Source organism: Vombatus ursinus, unplaced genomic scaffold (genome assembly GCF_900497805.2).
Source record: "Vombatus ursinus unplaced genomic scaffold, bare-nosed wombat genome assembly UNPS02014794.1, whole genome shotgun sequence".
Classification (NCBI taxonomy): Eukaryota; Metazoa; Chordata; class Mammalia; order Diprotodontia; family Vombatidae; genus Vombatus; species Vombatus ursinus.
In genome coordinates, this window is record NW_020954572.1 from 20,278,374 (window position 1) to 20,296,725 (window position 18,352).

Here is an 18,352-nt window from a genome sequence, read left to right on the forward strand (position 1 = left end):
TGTTTTAGGGCTTCGGAATGGGATTGAGAATCAGAATCAGAAGTTTACTGGGGACACTGGCTTTGTTGGAGAAAATGGTTTGGATAGAGTTCCATGTGGGGAGAGAGAAGTGAACAACTTTCTTTTGTTGTTGTTGTTGTTGTTGTTGTTGTTGTTGTTGTTGTTGTTGTGAGACAATTGGGATTAAGTGACTTGCCCAGGGTCACACAGCTAGTAAGTGTCAAGTGTCTGGTCTGAGACTGGATTTGAACTCAGGTCCTCCTGACTCCAGGGCTCTACCCACTGCACCAGTGAATAACTTTCTAACTAGCTCTCTCCATCTTTCCCCTTGATGCTCCCAAGTACAGCCCCTTGAGCCTAAAAACAGATGGACTTGGAGAAGGAAGGGCTTCCCTACTTACCATGAAAGGCCTGAACACAGCCTCACCTGAGGATTAAGGGTAAAGCTCTCCCGCTGGCTCTCCCCAACTTTCAGAGTTCCCACGTCAAAGAGCACAGAGAATATGGGGTCATCTTTGGTCAAAAGGTCCTGGTCAAATACTTTCAGCTCCAGTATATTCTGAGAACAATAATCACACTTAAACAGTGTTTTAAGATATTAAAAGTGCTTTACACACATCATCTCATTTGATCCTCACAAGGACCTTATAAGAAGTAGGCTACTATTAAATCCATTTTACAGATGATGAAACTGAGAAGGGAGGTAGGGAGTAAATGAAAGGGTTCAAAGAAAGGGTCTGGGGTGGGGGAGGCAGAGAAGAGAAAGCAAGTGAAAGAGAAAACAATGAAGTTTCACAGGAGAAAAAGCAAGAAGATTAGGAGCCTGCAAATGGGTAGAAGGAAATGTTGAAATAAATGTTTACTGAATGAATGGATGAATGAATGAATGAATGAAAAAATGAATGTTGACCTCTTTCTTCTTTGCAAAAGTCAGGAACTTACTGCATATACTGTCAGGCTTGATCAATCTGTGGAATTAGTGTTGCTGAATTGTTCTCTCTCTTCTTTCTCTCTCTCTCCCTTCCTCTCTTTCTCTTCTTCCCCCCCTCCCTCTGTCTCTTTTCCTCTCCCTGTCTCTCCCTCTCTCTTCTTCTATCTCTCTCTCCTTCCCGTCCTCTTGTCTCTCTACTTCTCCTTCTCTCTCCCTCTCTGTCTCTCCCTTTAAATTCTTTTTATAAGAAGTAACTCCCTGAATGGGGAAGAGTGAGGGGGAGAAGCATACATTTTGAAATGAAGATGATAAAAAAAAAGATAGCAGTAAACCAGTGTGTGTGTGTGTATGTGTGTGTGTGTGTGTGTGTGTGTGTGTGTGTGTTTAAAGAGAAGGGCAAGTTGAATGGGGACAGTGGGAATTGTCTGGGGCACCTTGAGGTGGTTATGGATCCGGAAGCGGAAAGTCTGGTTCCAAACAGGGTTACTGCAATTCCTTACTGTACGTGTCCGAAATTCTTGACTTGAAGCTGTGGGCAGCCATAGGCTCACATAGCTGTCAGAGGCGGTTACTACAGAGGAAGAGGGAACACCATTCAGAAAATCATAGGATCATAGATCAAGGGCCAGAAGGGTCCTAAGAGGTCATCTAGTCCAACCCCACTTTTTTTTTTTCAGACTAGGAAACTGAAGTTCAGAGAAGTTAGGGGACTTGACCAAAGTCACATGAGTATTAGACGGCAGAGGCAAAATTCAAACTCAGTTCTTTTGACTCCAAATCCAGAGCTCTTTCCACAATGCCTTGATGCCTCCATGAAGTAGCAGTGCCTCTGGTATCACAGGTTCCCATTTCTTCCCTTAAAGAACCCAAGTTACCTCCCTCCTGGTTTGTCAGAGCACCGGGCTTTCTAGAGACCTATGGAGATTTGCAACCAAAGCCAAAGGGATAAGCAAGATCAGCTGAAGCCAAAGTTCCAAATGTCCACCAGCCTGCCCTGGGAGCATCCCTTGCCTGGCTGCCTCAGCCCTCTTCTCTCCTCACCATCCCTTGGCTCCAGTCCTAGTCCTGGCCCCCGGGTGGATTCAGGGCTATCAAGCAGACAGGGAAGGAAGGGGCTAGGAAAGGAATTCTGTACTCACGTATGTCTTTGGATGGGAAGCCATGGGCCTTCAGGACCCGAACAGAGAGCAGACTGCTACCAGGCACGGGCTATGAGGAAGAGAGGTAAATGAGCAGGTATATGATTATTGGAGGTTGATATAGACTGGGGTGACCCCTTGCTTTTTTCAGCCGCACACCAAAGGAGTGTACCACAGGGGACACATAACTCACACAGGTATTCAATCATTGCCTTCCCCTTGGCCAATCCTGAATTGGGAATGGAGATGAAGCTGTTGATGTAGAATCTCCACTTCCTTCAACATAGTTTGTCTTTGTCTTTCTTGTTTTCTTTCTTCCTTCTCTTCCTTCCTTTCATATCTCACTCATCCTCCTTTTCTCCCTCCCTCCCCCATCTTTCATCTTACAACTGAGCCCAGATTATCTGCTGACAAAATTAAGGCTGATCTGGATGTGAGGGAGGCAGGGAGGATTTGCTTTGGTGGTAAGACAGAAAGAGTACAGTGGAAAAGGTATGTCAGTTGCTGGCTTGGCCCTGGGTCCCTGTGCCAAATTAAAGGGTTAGTTGTTAGTGGTGGTCCTTTTTCCTGACCTTTGGCCAGATTACAAGCCAAGAAGAAATGAATTCCCTCCTTGAGAGCAGGATAGCTTCATTCCTTGTATTTGTATTCTCAGTGCCTAGTAAATACTTGTTGATGGATTGATTCTGTTTCTATTAGAGGGATTCCATCTCCCCAAGTTTTGCATCTATAGCTTCTCCCACCTCATTCGATTACCTTCTGCCTTTGGAAGGCTTGCCTTGGGAAGGAGCTTCCCAACCACCAATACCCCCAGTATAGCCTGCCCTGATTTGCCCGAGGGGTGTTGGGGTGCCACTTACCCCTCCCTCTTATCTTTAGACTATCAGTGAATGACAGCAGGGACAAGAACTCCCTCTGGAGAACAAAGGAGGCTTGGCCCATGTCAGCCCTAAGGCCCCCACACCCCCTAGCCAGGAGTTGCTGAGTCACAAAGGATGCTCTCTAAGGCAAGTCATTCACTTCCTTCTGAGGCCCAGGGAGGTTGGTGGCCAGAGGCCTCAGATAGCATGGAAACCAAGTAACTCTGGTCCCAAGAAGCTCTATCTGGAGTCTGCTTGTGGGCACCCAAAGGCCTTTCTAACTTTAAGTTTGACTCAGGGCATATTCTGGAGCCCCCTGCACACTTTGTACCAGAAACTCAGAATCCCCAATTTGGAAGGGCCCTCGATTGCTATCCAGTTTAAGTCATACCCCCAAAGAATCCCCACTACAATATATCTGACAAGTGGTCTTCCAGCTTCTGTGTAACAGCCTCCGGTGGTAGGGAAAACCTACCCCCTCCTGAGGTGGCTCATTCCACTTTCAGATAGTTCTAACAGAACCACTGAGTATCTAATATCAAGACTAAACGTGTATCTTTGAAATTTCTCCCATTGCTTCCAGGCCTGCCCTCTGAGGCCAAGCAGAACAAAATCTAGTTTTTCCACATAATGACCTTTCAAATATTTGAAAACATCTTCCATATCCCCTTCAAATCTTCTCTTCTCCAGGTTGTTTCCTTAGATCCTTCATCCCTCCTCATATGGAGAGTACCTGACTCTCCTCCTCTCCCCAAACCCCATCTCCTCCTTCTGTAACACTACTCCTGACTCTGGGCACAGGACCAAGAGACAGCTTCTCCTCCACCCAGGGAGGAAGCATCTCTAGTTACTCCTGGTCCAGTGAGGAAGAGAAATAGGCTTGTACAAGGTCATCCCTGCAGCTAGAGAAGCCTGGCAGTGAGAATTGGTGTGCCAGGACTCTGAGCCCAACCACCAGGAGCCCAGTTCCCTGATGGGTCCTTACCAGAGCCATGCCTTTCAAATCCTGTGGAGCGCCGGGGAAGATGTAGTCTCAACCACAATGAAGCCTAGGTATGTAGGTACACTGGGGCCAGGGATGTCACAGATGGCTCAGAGCTCCTCCCACCTTCCTTGGCCTTGGCTCAAACCCACACCCATTTCTGAAATAACCACCTATGCTACAAATGAGGCAGGCAATACACACATACAGAGCTAAGCCAGATGCCAGGGTTCCCTGTCTGGTTCATCCTGGTCCTCCACTCCCTGGATCTTGGTTTCCCAACAGATGGGAGGCTCATGTTCTGTCTAAGGCTAAGGAAGCTGTCCCCTTGCCCAGCTGAGGTTGCTTCGTTGTATAGATCCCTCCCTACCTCTGCTAGCAAAAGGCCAAATGTCCAGGAGTTTGGAGAGGAAGATACTAGGTGGCACTTGAAGGAATCAGCAGGCCAGGAAGGGAACTCCAAAAAAGATGCATAAAAAACCCATGCTCTTATTGGTATTGGTAAGAGCCTATGTTTCACAATCTTCCTGTGCCAGCAGGACAGGAATCCCCAACCCTGATTGAAACAGCTGGCTTGAGGCCCATCTAAGAAGAATGTGTCAGGCCCAGGCTCTCCCATCTTAACAAGGAGGGAGAGCTTCAGCTTGCTAAGGTAGGTGGGAAATGGGCTGTGTGAGGTATTCAGGGAAAATAAGGCCAACATGTTCAAGCATCTTTGCAGCTGCAGACAGATGTTGGAAAGACTTAATGTGATGAACCCAGAATGGAGGTAGGGTCTGGGTATGGTGTGTGGGTAAGGAAAAAGTGGAAGAATGGACGGACAGCATGACTGTGGAGTCCAACTCCTTCCCAGAACATCGTCATCACTAGGCAGGTGTCTTCTGTTTGTGAAGAATGGCTCTGGGAGGTTGGGGACAGCTTCTCCCAACACCATCTCACTCCTTCTGCCATCAGCTCAACCCTAGAACCCAAGACCATGTCAGACGAAGTTAAATAGGGGTTACCTGAGGGCTGGCTCCATGTCTCTGAATGCTGTTATGTGGAAGAGAGATTAGATCTGTTTTGTTTGGTCCTGTGGAGCACAACCAGGAGCAGTGGGTGGAAATCACAAAGACTTAGACATCAGGGAAACCTCACAATTAGAGTCATCAAAATGAGAATGGGCTGCCTTGGGAGATGTTTGTTTCCCTAGGCTGAATGGCTACTTGTAAGAAAGGCTAAAGTGGAGATTCTATTTTGGGTATGAGTCAAGCCTACATGGAGGCAGCCGGTGGCATGGGGTTAGAGTGCTGGGCTTGGAATCAGGAAGACCTGGGTACAAATTTGGCCTTGGACACTAGTTGTATGATCCTAGGCAAGTACCTCTAATTGCCTCGGTTTCCTAATCTGAAAAATGGAGATAATAATAGAACCTATCTCCCAGGGTTTTTATGAGGATCAAATGAGAATGTAATTGTAAAGCACTTAGCACAGAGCCTAGCCCATAGTAGGTGCTATAAAAATGCTTATGCCCTTTGCTTTTTTACATGGCGGCTAAGGGATTCTTTGACTATAAATTCCAATGTGAACATGACTGTTTCGAGATTTTGTGCCTTTGTTTTCATCTTGTTCTGAATTCATTCATAAAGTTTGACCTTCAATCTTGTCACCTTGGATGAATAAAAAAAGGAGAATTTGCTGATGTCCTAGACTGACACCAGGATGTCCATCAGGGTTCCTGGGAAGAAGGTTAGGCAGTGGTTCCGGGGTTCAGTAGAAGGAGCTGAGCCCAAGAGCCCAGTAGTTCTTCACTGAAGATGGAACTGGGGTAAAAGCTGTCCTTTTCCCCATCTGAGATTGCTTCCTTGTACTAATCCCTCCCTAGCCGGCAAAGGGTCAAATGTCCAAGTGCCCCACAGAGCTCTGTAGGATTAATCTGTAGGGTCAGTCCTACCTTGCTGATAGTGAAAAAGAAGAAAGAAGGAAGACCATGTGACATCAAGGCCAAAAACAGATTTATAGGAACTCAACCGAACGAGTCCCAATTACAAGGCTGCTGCTTATAGAGATCGCTAAGGGCTTCACAAGGCGAGGGGAAAGGGCTGGAGTTACTGCCATTCACAGAGGAACTTGGTAGCAGGAAGGTTCTTACACGTAAGTCTGGTCCCAGCACCATCTTCCCTCCTCCTCCCTCCAACCAGCCCCTTGAACATCTCCATCAATCCCTAGCCCCTCACCAGACCTGAGATGACTTCCCACAGGTCCTTTCACCTCTCTGGCTGGACTGAGTTTAGATCAGCTTGGCCCTGGCTCGTTCTTGGCTCCAAAGGCCATGCCTGTTTGGCAAAACTGTCCCAAACAGAACCCTATCCATACCCTGTGTCTATCCAGGAAAAAGCCTTAAAACCCCAGGGGGTTCTCTGGACTGGCTTAGAGTGACCCATCCAGTGAGCTCACAGAGGGTCCATCCGAGCAAGATCGGTGGTCTTGCAGAGGGAGTCCAGAAGCTGGTAGTAGCTGTACTTGAGGTCATATTCCATGTCATACCAGAAATTCACTGTGGAGAAAAGAGGATCTGATCCAGCCACTGAACCCTATCCCCACCTAATCTGGACCTAGTCCCCAGCTCCCGGCAAAATATGCGCTATATTCATTCCAGTCCCCATCACCTTCTCCCTCCTCACCCCTACCTATCCTTGGACTCCTTACCAGCAATACAGCCATGAGACTGACGGACATGATGAAACCAGAGAGCTGGCAGGTAGAACATTTCTCCTGCTTTCACTGTGCAGTGCAGGGGCTGGGCCTGCTTGTAAAATGGAAATCGAACCAGGTCTGGAGCCAAGGGATCTAGTGGGATCCAAGGTATCTGCAGGGAACAGTAATTTACATGGGACAAACACCACAATCCAAAACCTTGCCATCCCTCCTCCAATCAACTGAATATCCAGCAATCTCTCTAACCAATGAGGCAGGAGGTCAGGCAGGAATCATAATAGACTTGTGTTCTCCAGGACAGAGTCCTGCCCTTCCCATTCGTGTAGGTCAGGAGGTATGTGGTTGTATGTGTGTGTGTATTGTGTTTATTTGCTTGCCTTCTCCCCACAACCAGTCCCCCCACCAAGCCTACAGGCTGGATGTAAGACAGACACCTTCTCCATGGCCTCCTCATCCACCATCTTGAAGGAGCCATCCGCAGACATGTGATAGGTTGCTGGTGTGTACAGCTCTACATCAGGAAGGAAACAGCGTTAAGAGGAGAAGGGCAGGGTCAGAATGGGGCAAAGTCAGTCAAGGTTGAATAAGAGCTACATCCTCCCGAATCAATCAAGGCTCCCTGCTTCCTTCCCTTCCATCCCTGGGTGGGATCCATTTTCCCATCACCACCTCGAGCTCAGAGTGTCAAGAAGATGTGAGCTGCCCAGATAGGTAAGTTGCAATGCCCACCCTTCACACACTTATGACCAGAAGTACACGATAGCTCCTGGCTGGCCAACACGCCACCACCCTTTTTTAATCTTAATTCTGAGTCTCCCCACAGTAGTCTCATTCTACCACTTCACGTACCATAAGGGATGAAAGGGCGGTCACTGGGAGGGTGCAAGAGGAAGTGCTTTTCTCCAGACATCACACAGTAGAGGTTCTCATAGTGATCCTTGTGCACTGAAAAACACATGGAAAGATTGTGGGGAAGAGGTTTAGAGTCAGAGAGAAGGCCTCAGAAGAGAAAAGATGGGTCCATTTTGACTTCCTGCATAGACTGGCCTGGTAAAGGAGGATAGACACACAATATCCAGGTTCTAGCCCCACCTTAAAGCCCCATTCTCTGGCAGCCATAGGCTCAGATCAGACTTTTTAAGGTAAAGCCAAGAGGGCAGAGGACACATAACTCACATTTAGATATCATTTTTTGGGGGGGTGAGGCAATTGGGGTTAAGTGACTTGCCCAGAGTCACACAGCTAGTGAGTGTTATGTGTCTGAAGCCGGATTTGAACTCAGGTCCTCTTGACTCCAGAGATACCATTTTTTTTTAAAAGGAAGGCTATCAACAAGCAGGATACTTGGGACATATTAAGTATATTAAAAAGTCAGAACCAAAGGACAATCAGAGTGGGATCACAAGTGTATACGTTATATCCTTCAATTAAATTCAACACACTTCTGTTACAAGGCACTGACTGTACCAGATGCTGGGGGTACAAAGTCAAAAAGGAAACAACCCCTGTCCTCAAGGAGCTTACAATCTAATGAGGTTGGGGAGGGTAGAAGAAGGCTTTTTCTTTCCTTTTTAAATTGTTATTTATTTTTAATTTATGAAGTAAAGCAAGCATTTTCATAACACAGTATAATAAAAAAAAGACTGCACATAAAATTGCTAATCTGTTATGTACAACTTGCTATTCCTTTTAAATATATAATAAAAGTTATCATGTAAATTTCTTTTTTTTTCTTTTTCTTCATGATGGCTACCATTAGACACAAATATATATATACATGTAAAATCGTTCTATACATACTTCCACTTATCAGTTCTTTCTCTGGATGCAGTTAGCATCTTCCTTCATACGTCCTTTGTAGTTAATTTGGGTATTTATAATAGTCAAAATGACTTATTTGCTCAGAGTTGTTCTTAAAACAATATTGCTATTACTGTATACATTGTTCTCTTGATTCTGCACATTTCATTCTTCATTATTTCATGCAAGTCTATCCATGTTTTTCTAAGATCATCAAGCTCCTCATTTCTTATAGCACAGTAGTATTCCATCATGATCATATACCACAACTTGTTCAGCCATTCCCCAATTGACAGGCATCCCCACAATTCCCAGTTCTTTGCCAACACAAAAAGAGCTGCTACAAATATTTTAGAACATATAGGTTCTTTTCCTTTTTCCCTAATCATCTTTGGAAATAGATCTAGTAATGGTATTGCTAGATCAAAGGGTATAGGCAGTTTAATAACTCTTTGGGCATAATTGCAGATTGCTCTCTAAAATGGCTGGATCAGTTCACAATTCCACCAACAATGAATTAGTATCTCAATCTTTCCACATTCTCTCCAACATCTGTCACTTTCCCCTTCAATCATGTTAGCCAATCTAATAGGTGTAAAATGATCTCAAGGTTGTTTTAATTTACATTTCTCTAATCAATAATGATTTAGAGCATCTTTTCACATGACTATAACCTGTTTTGATTTCTTCATTGGAAAACTGCCTGTTCTTATCTTGGTTACATTTGTTTTATTTGCACAAAACCCTTTTAGTTTAATGTGATCAAAATTATCCACTTTACACCTCACTGTGCTCTCTATCTCTTGTTTATTCATAAATTGCTCGCCTATCCACAAGTCCGTTAAGTAATATGTTGCATGTTTTTTATATTTTCTTGTAATATCTCTCTTTATATCTAGGTCATGTATTTATTTTGACCTTATCTTGGTAAATGGTGTAAGATATTGGTCTATGCCCAATTTCTGTCACACTGTTTTTCAGATTTCCCAATAATTTTTACCAAATAATGAATTCTTATCCCAAAATCTTAAGTCTTTACATTTGCCAAATACAGGGTTACTATATTTCTATGCTGTTGCAAATTATATGTCTACTCCATTCCATTGATCTACCTTTCTATTTCTTAGCCAGTACCAGAGAGTTCTGATAATTGCTGCCTTATAATATAGTTTAAGACCTGGTACTGCTAAACCTCCTTCCTTTACATTTTAAAAAATTATTTCCTTTGATATTCTTGTTTTGTCATTCTTCCAAGTGAATTTTGTTATTTTCTAATTCAGTAAAATAATTTTTTGGTAATTTAATTGGGATGGCATTAAATATATAAATTAGTTTAGGTAAAATTGTCATTTTTATTACATTGGCCCTGCCTACTCATGAACAATTAATATTTCCCCATTTATTTAAATCTGATTTTATTTGTATAAAAAGTTTTTTTTTATAATTTTGTTTATATAGTTCCTGGGTTTGTTTTGGCAGGTATACTCCCACTATTTTATACTGTCTACAGTTATTTTAAATTAGGTATCTCTCACTATCTCTTCTTGCAGAGTTTTGTTTGTGATATATAGGAATGCTGATGATTTAGGTGGATTTACTTTATAGCCTACTACTTTTTGTCTTTCTTTTTTTTATATAGTTAATTTATTTATTTATTTTTAGTTTTCAACATTCATTTCCATAAGATTTTGAGTTTTACACTTTCTCCCTTTCCCTCTCCTCACCCCTCCCCAAGATGGTGTGCAATCTTGGCTCTACTTATATATTCATATTAAACATTTTCACATTACTCATGATGTAAAGAAGAATTAGAACCAATGGGAGGAAACATGAGAAAGAAGAAACAAAACAACAAAAGAAAAGGAGAACAAATAGTATGCTTCCATCTGCATTCAGATTCCAAAGTTTTTTCTCTGGACATGGATAGCATTTTCCATCATGAGTCTTTTGGAGTTGTCTTAGATCCTTGCATTGCTGAGAAGAGCTAAGTCTATCAAAGTTGGTCATCACACAATGTGGCTGCTACTGTGTACAATATTCTCTTGGTTCTGCTCACTTCACTCAGCATCAGTTCATAAATGTCCTTCCAGGTTTTTCTAAAGTCTGCCTGCTCATTTCTTATAGCAAAATAGTATCCCATTATATTCACAAACCATAACTTGTTCAGCCATTCCCCAACTGATGGGCATCCTCTCAATTTCCAATTCTTTGCCACCACAAAAAGAGCTGCCATAAATATTTTTGTACATGTGGGTCCTTTTCCCACTTTTATGATCTCTTTGGGATACAGTCCTAGAAGTACTATTGCTGAGTCAAAGGGTATGCACATTTTTATAGCCCTTTGGGCATAGTTCCAAATTGCTCTCCAGAATGGTTGGATCATTTCACAACTCCACCAACAATGCCTTAGTGTTCCAATTTTCCCACATCTTCAACATTTATCATTTTCCTGTTTTGTCATGTTAGCCAAACTGATAGGTATGATGTGGTACCTCAGAGTTGTTTTGATTTGCATTTCTCTAATCAATAGTGATTTAGAGCATTTTTTTCATATGACTAAAAATAGCTTTAATATCTTCCTCTGAAAACTGCCTGTTCATATCCTTTGACCATTTATCAATTGGGGAATGACTTGTATTCTTATAAATTTGACTCAGTTCTCTATATATTTTAGAAATGAGGCCTTTATTAGGGACACTGACTGTAAAAATTGTTTCCTAGCTTTCTGTTTCCCTTCTAATCTTGGTTGCATTGGCTTTGTTTATGCAAAATATTTTCAATTTAATGTAATCAAAATTATCCATTTTGCATTTCATAATGTTCTCTATCTTGTTTGGTCATAAATTCTTCTCTTCTCCATAGATCTGACAAGTAAACTATTCCTTGCACTCCTAGTTTGCTTACAGTATCAGCCTTTTATATCCTGCTACTTTGCTAAAATTATTGTTTCAACTAATTTTTTAGTTGAGTCTTTGTGATTATCCACGTGTATCATCATATCCTCTGCAAAAAGAGATCATTTATTACCTCATTCCCTATTCTTACTCCTTCTATCTCTTCTTCTTCTTTTATTGCTATTGCTAAGATTTCCAATATAATACTAAATAATATTGGTGATAGTGGGCATCCTTGTTTCACATCTGATCTTGCTGGGAAAGCTTCTAACTCATCCCCATTAAAAATAATGCTTGCTGATGACTTTAGATAAATGCTTTTTATCAATTTAAGGAAAAATCCATTACCTATGCTTTCAAGTGTTTTTTTTTTAACAGAAATGAGTGTTTTACTTTATCAAAAGCTTTTCCTACATCTACTGACATAACTATGATTTTAACTTTTATTATTGATATAATCAATTATGTTAATAGTTTTCCTTATGTTAAATCATCCTTACATTCCTGGTACAAATCCCACTTGGTCACAGTGTATAAGCTTTGTAATATATTGTTGTAATCTTTTAGCTAGTACTTTATTTAGGATTTTTGCATCCATGTTCATTAATGAAATTGGCCTATAATTTTCCTTCTCTGTTTTTACTCTTATGGTTTAGATATCAGCATCATATCTGTTTCATAAAAGGAGCTTGGTAGGATCCCTTCTTTGCTTATTATTCCAAATAATTTAGTTAATATTGGAATTAGTTGATCTTTAAACGTGTGACAGAATTCATTTTTTCTTTTCAAGGAATCACAGAATCTTAGCATCAGAAGGACCTAGAGTCAGAAGACTTTGCTTCTCAGGAAGGGCTACTTTCCTACCCAGATAGACCTATTTCTAATTATATTTATATAAACTCTTCAGAAAGGTTTTATAGTTAGCACCTGGTCTACTATGACCCATTTCCAGTTCATTTTCTGTGTGTGTCCTCACTATCTAGCATAAGGATCACAGTCCTTAATTCTCCAATTCAATCAACAGGTATTTATTGTGGGCCTCCTGTCTAGGCAATGCTTTTCCAGGTACTGTGGAGAATACAAAGGAGTACAAGAGAGATTCCCCCAGAGTTCACAGTCTTGTTGAGAAGACACGTTCACATTTGAAGCACAAGAAGGCATCTGACGAGGCACAATAATGGGCTAAGTGAGGTATGCTGTGTGACCCCTCTGGGTCACAGGCTCCTTGCACATAAAATGAGGTGGTTGGACAGGATGATCTCTTCATCCAGACCCTCATGAGGACATGAGGTCCCTTCCAGCTTTGGCATTCTGCCACAAGAGGCACACCACATTGTAAGCAGGCCAAGTTCTAGGAGGCACAGTGGATAGATAGAGTCACCTCCTCCCTCACTTATTAGTTGTGTGCTAACCTGGGCAAGTCACCCAACCTCTCCTTAGCCTCAGTTTCCTCATCTGTAAAATGAGGATAATAATAGCACCTGCCTCATAGGATCAAATGAGATAATGTATGTCAAGTGCTTGACAAACCTTAAAGGGCTTTATAAATACTAATTATTATTATTATTAATTATTCTGGCAGCCTGGGGATCTCAGCAGCAGGGTCCTGAGTAGTAATAGTACTTTAATACACAGTACAGCCTATTGGACTTTCCATAGTGTCACATGCTGGTACCCCACCTACTCCGTCGCTGGGCCTGTGGAATGAAGCTTTTCCTTTTCGTGACCAAGAATCAGAGGCCATGGGAGGTTGGGGACAGCTTCTCTCAACATCTGTCTCACCCCCTCTGCCACTAGCCCAACCCTAAAACCCAAGACCACGTCAAAAAAGGTAAAACAGGGATTAGCTGAGAGCTGTCTCTGTGTCTTTCAATACTGTTTTATGGAAGGGAGATTAGATCTGTTTCGTTTGGTCTCATAGATCACAACTAGGAGCAGTGGGTGGAAATGACGGAGACTTGGATCTCCCCACCAGAGTGTGGTCGCCTTCCCACTCTGGCCTCAGCTTCTTCATTCATTGGCCACTTACTCCCTGACTCTCTTGGTACTTACAAGACGTCACTGCTGCTTCTTCCCCCAGCCAGAAGTTCACAGCATCAGGCATCTTCCCTACATAGAGAAACATTAAATACGTATGTATGTACATATGTACATACGTACGTATGTACGTATGTATGTGTACACACATACCAACATATATGTGTATAATTTATTTATTAAGTGTTTACTATGTGCTAGGCACAATGCTGAGTTCCAGGGATGTTAACACAAGCCAAAAAAGCAGTTCTTGCCTTCAAACAGTTTACGTTCTAACTAGAAATCCAGAGGGAAAAAGAACATGATCATGGACTCCCTCCTTCCCCTTCCAAAGGCAGATATGGGAATCACTCCCAGAGAACAGAGGGATAGACATGACCACCATGTGAGCTAGGACAGCAGATGAGGGTCGGATAAGGGTCTGGGTGGAGGGAGGGTCACGGTGGACAAAGAGGCCTGGGCACCGGAACTGGGGACAGCAGGAAGAGCTAACAATTCAATAAAGACCTTACATAGAAGAATCTTATCTGTAATTGATATCACAAGAGGGTCGGGGAATTGGAGCCTCTAATAAGGAGGGGTAGGAGTGGGCAGTCATTGCTCAGACCAGACTTTATAAGGCCAAGAAGGCAACGGACATAAAAAGTCAAACTTACGTACTACTTTGTGCTTGCTGGGCACTTCCTTCACCACAGCCTTGAGGTATATAGGGCAAGTATGACTATCCTCATTTTACAGATGAGGAAACAAGCTCAGACAGAGCTTAAATAACCTGCCCACAGGTCATAGAGTTAGGAAGCATCAGAGTTAGGAACCGAAACCCAGGTCTTTCAAGTTCAGTCCCCCTTCCTCTCTACCCCATTGCCTCTCCATCCCATTGCCTCTCCATTCCCACCGAGTAATGGAGATAGCAGGGAACGGTGGAAATAATTCTGTGTTTGGAGTTAGAGGGCCTGGGTTCAAATCCCAGTTCTGTTACTTATTACCTGTATGACCTTGGGCAAGCCCTGGTCCTCGGTTTCCTCATCTGTAAGATGGACTAAGTGGCCTGGAGAGTCCTTTCCATCTCTAAATCCTACCATTTCTAAAGGGTAGAATGTCTTCTAAGAGACATCAGCGCTTACCACTGGTCTTATGGAATTAAGTAATGAACAAAGGGTTGGGGTCCTGAATATCTGAGTTCTAATCATGGTTCTACTTTGCTCTCCAGCTGATTCTTCCTTCTCCTTAGATACCTCTCAACTCCATCCCCACCCCCCAGTTACCTCAACTTACCCAGTGCTTCACTGGCCCAGGGCACATGGGATTCGACATCAAGCAGCAGCTGGGGCAGCTCACAGGAGAGGTTAGAGCATTGCTTCTGCACATATAGCACCCCAGGGTGACAGGCCTTGCCCTCCAGCACATCAATCACTGCTCCCAGAGGCAGCCGCCGCTCTGCGGGCATCACAAACCGGTCCCCACACACTGCATCGGCATACCCATCCGGCGTCACAGCGACACTCACCTCCGTGCTGCCCACGGTGGCTCTGCAGGGAATTGACGGTCAGTCCCTGGGCCCTGGCTCAGACTTCCTGACACCTAGTGGAACAGTGTCCCCACATCATTACAAAAAAAGGCAGCTCTCACCTGAGGTAGGAGAATGTCCACTTCTTTAGGGCGGGCCAGTGTTGCAGGGCATTACGAATGATGCAAGGCCTGTTGGGACACACCCAGTCTCTGTAGAATTGGAGAGGGGTCGGGGGCCCTTCCAGGTATGGCACAGTGAATGGCACGCTGAGCTCTGAGGAGAGACAAGGGCTAAGACATCTGGGGTCAGGGACTCTGACTTTATTTACTAGGAGAGAAAGGGAATCAGGAATATTATCTTGTACAGTCTGCACTGTGTCCCCCTGGACACTTACCCTAAATGCCCAAGGGGCCCGACCCTGGCTTGAATATGGGGAGAAGGGAGACAAATCAGGGGTAAAGGACAAATGAATACACCTGTTCAAGGAATCAAGAGGGTCATTTATATCCTGGGGCCCCTGCCCATTTGATCTACAACCCAAAGGCAGCTAGGTGGCACAGTGGACAGAACACTGGGCCTGGAGTTCAAATCTGAGTTCAAATCTGCCCCCAGCCACTTACTAACTGTATGACCTTGGGCAAGTCACTTAACCTCTGTTTGCCTCAGTTTCCTCAACTGTAGAATGGGGATAGCAACAGCATCTACCTCACAGGGTTGTTGTGAGGATCAAATGAGATATTTATAAAGCACTTTTCACAGTGCCTGGTACATTGTAGATGCTATATAATGCTTCTTCTCTCCTTTCCTCCCTCCCTCTTTATGGATTCGCATAGATTTAGTCATACATGTTAGCCTCAGTTCTCTCTATCCCAGCCTGACACAGCCTCCCAGCTCACCAGTGAGCAGCGCAGCGTCCAGAGCCTTGAGGCTAATAACAACTCACACCCGACATAGCACTTTAAATACCTCGTCTCCTCAGAACCTTACAACCATTTTGTGAGGTAGGTGCTGTTACCATCTCCCAATTTTACATTTAAGGAAACTGAATCTAGACAGGTTAATTAACTTGCCCAGGTAGCATGTAACTGAGCAGGGATTCACACACAAGTCTTGCTGGATCCAAGTCTTATGAATTATTAATTAAGCTGTGTAGGTGCATGTACTGTGGATTCCATCAACGTACCAGTGCTGTGCTAAGTGCCTTGGAGACATTAAAGAACCATTAGAGAACAGGCCACAGCCCACAAGGAGCTGGGCGGGGTAGGGGATGGAGACTGTGGGGCTAAGCCACATACAAAACAATAATAATCAGAAAATAATTCAGCCCCCAAAGCTATTAAGTCATTCTTACCCTCTGAGTCCGCAATATCACAAGCCTGTATAAAAATCAGATCAACAAGGTGATCAATAAATAAAGTGAGGCATTTATTCAGGGTCAAAGATTTGCAATTTGGAAAAACCCCACTGTCTTACTCAGACGGAAGTTCAGTGAGCAGAGTTACAAACAGGGGTTATATGCACTCAGAAGGAGGGCAGCTAGGTGGATAGATGGAACAGTGGTTCACAAGTTATTCATTAAAGTGTGATAGCACTTTCCCAGAAAAACCACAGCATTGGGTTTAAGCCGCTTTTAGCCAACAGAGGCAGGCCACTGACCTGACCCCTAGCCAGGGTCACCCATAGGGTCATCAAAATAGCCAAACTGCAAGATGGCAGAGGTTGTAGAAGTGTCCCAGACTTTCCCAGGGATTGGCAGTCTATACCTCAAAGAGATCACAGAAGAAAAGGACCCATATACACAAAAATATTCATAGGTTTTTGGTTTTTTTTTGTGGTGGCAAAGAATTGGAAACTGAGGGGATGCCCATTCAATGGGAAAGAGCTGAACAAATTAAGGTAAAGGAATGTATTGGAAAACTATTGTGCTGTAAGAAAGGATGAAGGGGACAGTTTGGGAGAAACCTGAGAAGATTTATGTGAACTGATGCAGAGTGAAAAGACCAGAACAAGGAGAACAATTTATATATGTTGTGTGTGTGTGTGTGTGTATGTTTGGATACGGCCAATTCAAGAATTTGTTTTGCTTGATTATACATATAATTGGTTTAGTTTTTATTGCTTTCTCAAAGTGGGGAGTGGAAGAGAATGCAGACTTGAAAATAAAATTGAACTTAAAGAGAAAAGAAGACAATTCAGTATTTCTTTGTGGAAATCTAAGTATCACTAAGGGCAGTAGGATTTCTGCAGAGAGAGATGTGTGGGCTGAGAGATCAATCACATAAGGCTTCATTCATTGAGGAGATAAGGACTTGAGTTGGGCTTTGGAGTACAAACATTATTTCGTAGAGGGGAGAAGGAGCAGGGAACCATTTAAGCAAGGTCATCTCTATTTTGAAGTCCCACTATCACCTCAACCTCAATATGTCCAAAAGAGAATCTAGCTTCCACACCACCCCCACCCCTCCAAAAAAGTTTCCCTTCTCAGCCATCTCATTCGTAGTCCCATTCCGGTATCCAAAGCTACAAACTTTGAATTCATGTTTTAATTCTTCTGTTCCTTCATATGGTGGGGGTAGGGCAAAAGTCTTAGTGAGGCTTCATAACTGCACTTAAGACTTTGGGGACCCTCTCTATAATCTCTCACCAAATTTCTTCCTTAGGGGCATGGCCTTAGAAATGAAAAGGCCTCGAGGTCATGGGATGCAAGCACAATTTATAAAGGAAGAAACTGACAGCCAGAGATATCGTATCTGGCCCAAGGTCAAGGAATAAGTGGTGGGATTTGAAGGCTGGTCCTCCTCAGACTCCAGATCCAGCATTCCCCGGCCCCCCATTCCCAAATCCCTCCCATCCCAGCTGGTCGTCACTCCGCTCCTCCCTCCGGTCCGTCCTGCCCATCATCACACAGCCTGCCTTCCTCGGGCCCTGGGGAGGCCTGGGCCTATCTGAAAGGCCCTGGAAACTGCTGGGACAGTTGGAGTTGGGCTTCTGGAGTGTAAACTCCATGAGGGCAGAGCCTCTCCCCAGAACACAGGGAGGGGCTTACGCAATGAATTAAAATGGGTTGTTTCCATCCTGCACCCTCCCCCCAAGTCCCCCAACTTGCCAGCCCGTCTCCCAGAAAACAAAGCTCCCACCACCCCCAGGCCTTCAGCGCCCGCGCTGCTCTATGACCTCCAAGGGCTACACAACTCCCAGGATGCACTGCGCCTGCACCCTAGGAGGCCGCGGCAGCCGGAACCTCGCGGAGGTGAGGCCCGCGCCCCAGGACTACTAATCCCGGCGTGCACCGGCTCCCTGCCCCGGGCACGGCCACAGAAGGCCGCCGTAGCCTCGCAGTAAACCCCACTCACCCCGCGCAGCATTTGGGAATTCTGATAAATGCTTTCGCACGGCGTCCAGCGCCGCCTCCGCCATAGCCACGCCGGGCCCGAGAGCCCCTCCCAGCCCCGAAGCCGCTCCCTGCGGGAGGCCCAGGCCCCGCCCCCCGCAGCGACGCACA

The 18,352-nt window shown here is 44.2% G+C and overlaps 2 protein-coding genes across 3 annotated transcripts in view; both read right to left on the reverse strand.

The window, feature by feature from the left end:
* Positions 1 to 5,228, reverse strand: part of PLA2G4B (phospholipase A2 group IVB) — a 21,580-nt gene extending 16,352 nt beyond the window's left edge. The window contains exons 1-4 of one of the 2 annotated variants that reach the window (XM_027869908.1): positions 3,916 to 5,228; positions 2,071 to 2,140; positions 1,366 to 1,502; positions 428 to 559 (exon numbers count right to left, since the gene is read on the reverse strand). In XM_027869908.1, coding sequence (XP_027725709.1) covers positions 428 to 559; positions 1,366 to 1,502; positions 2,071 to 2,140; positions 3,916 to 3,924 — 348 coding nt within the window. In that variant the 5' untranslated portion in view covers positions 3,925 to 5,228. The remainder of the gene's footprint in view (positions 1 to 427; positions 560 to 1,365; positions 1,503 to 2,070; positions 2,141 to 3,915) is intronic. The other variant, XM_027869907.1, reaches the window with a different exon arrangement.
* Positions 5,229 to 5,889: 661 nt separating this feature from the next.
* Positions 5,890 to 18,283, reverse strand: JMJD7 (jumonji domain containing 7). The gene is made up of 8 exons (XM_027869909.1): positions 18,204 to 18,283; positions 14,970 to 15,123; positions 14,616 to 14,869; positions 13,356 to 13,412; positions 7,459 to 7,554; positions 7,044 to 7,120; positions 6,601 to 6,760; positions 5,890 to 6,448 (listed from the first exon to the last, which is right to left on the reverse strand). Exons 1-8 carry the CDS (start codon positions 18,265 to 18,267, stop codon positions 6,345 to 6,347), a joined length of 966 nt encoding a protein of 321 aa, XP_027725710.1. The 5' UTR covers positions 18,268 to 18,283; the 3' UTR covers positions 5,890 to 6,344.
* Between the last annotated feature and the right edge of the window lie 69 nt (positions 18,284 to 18,352).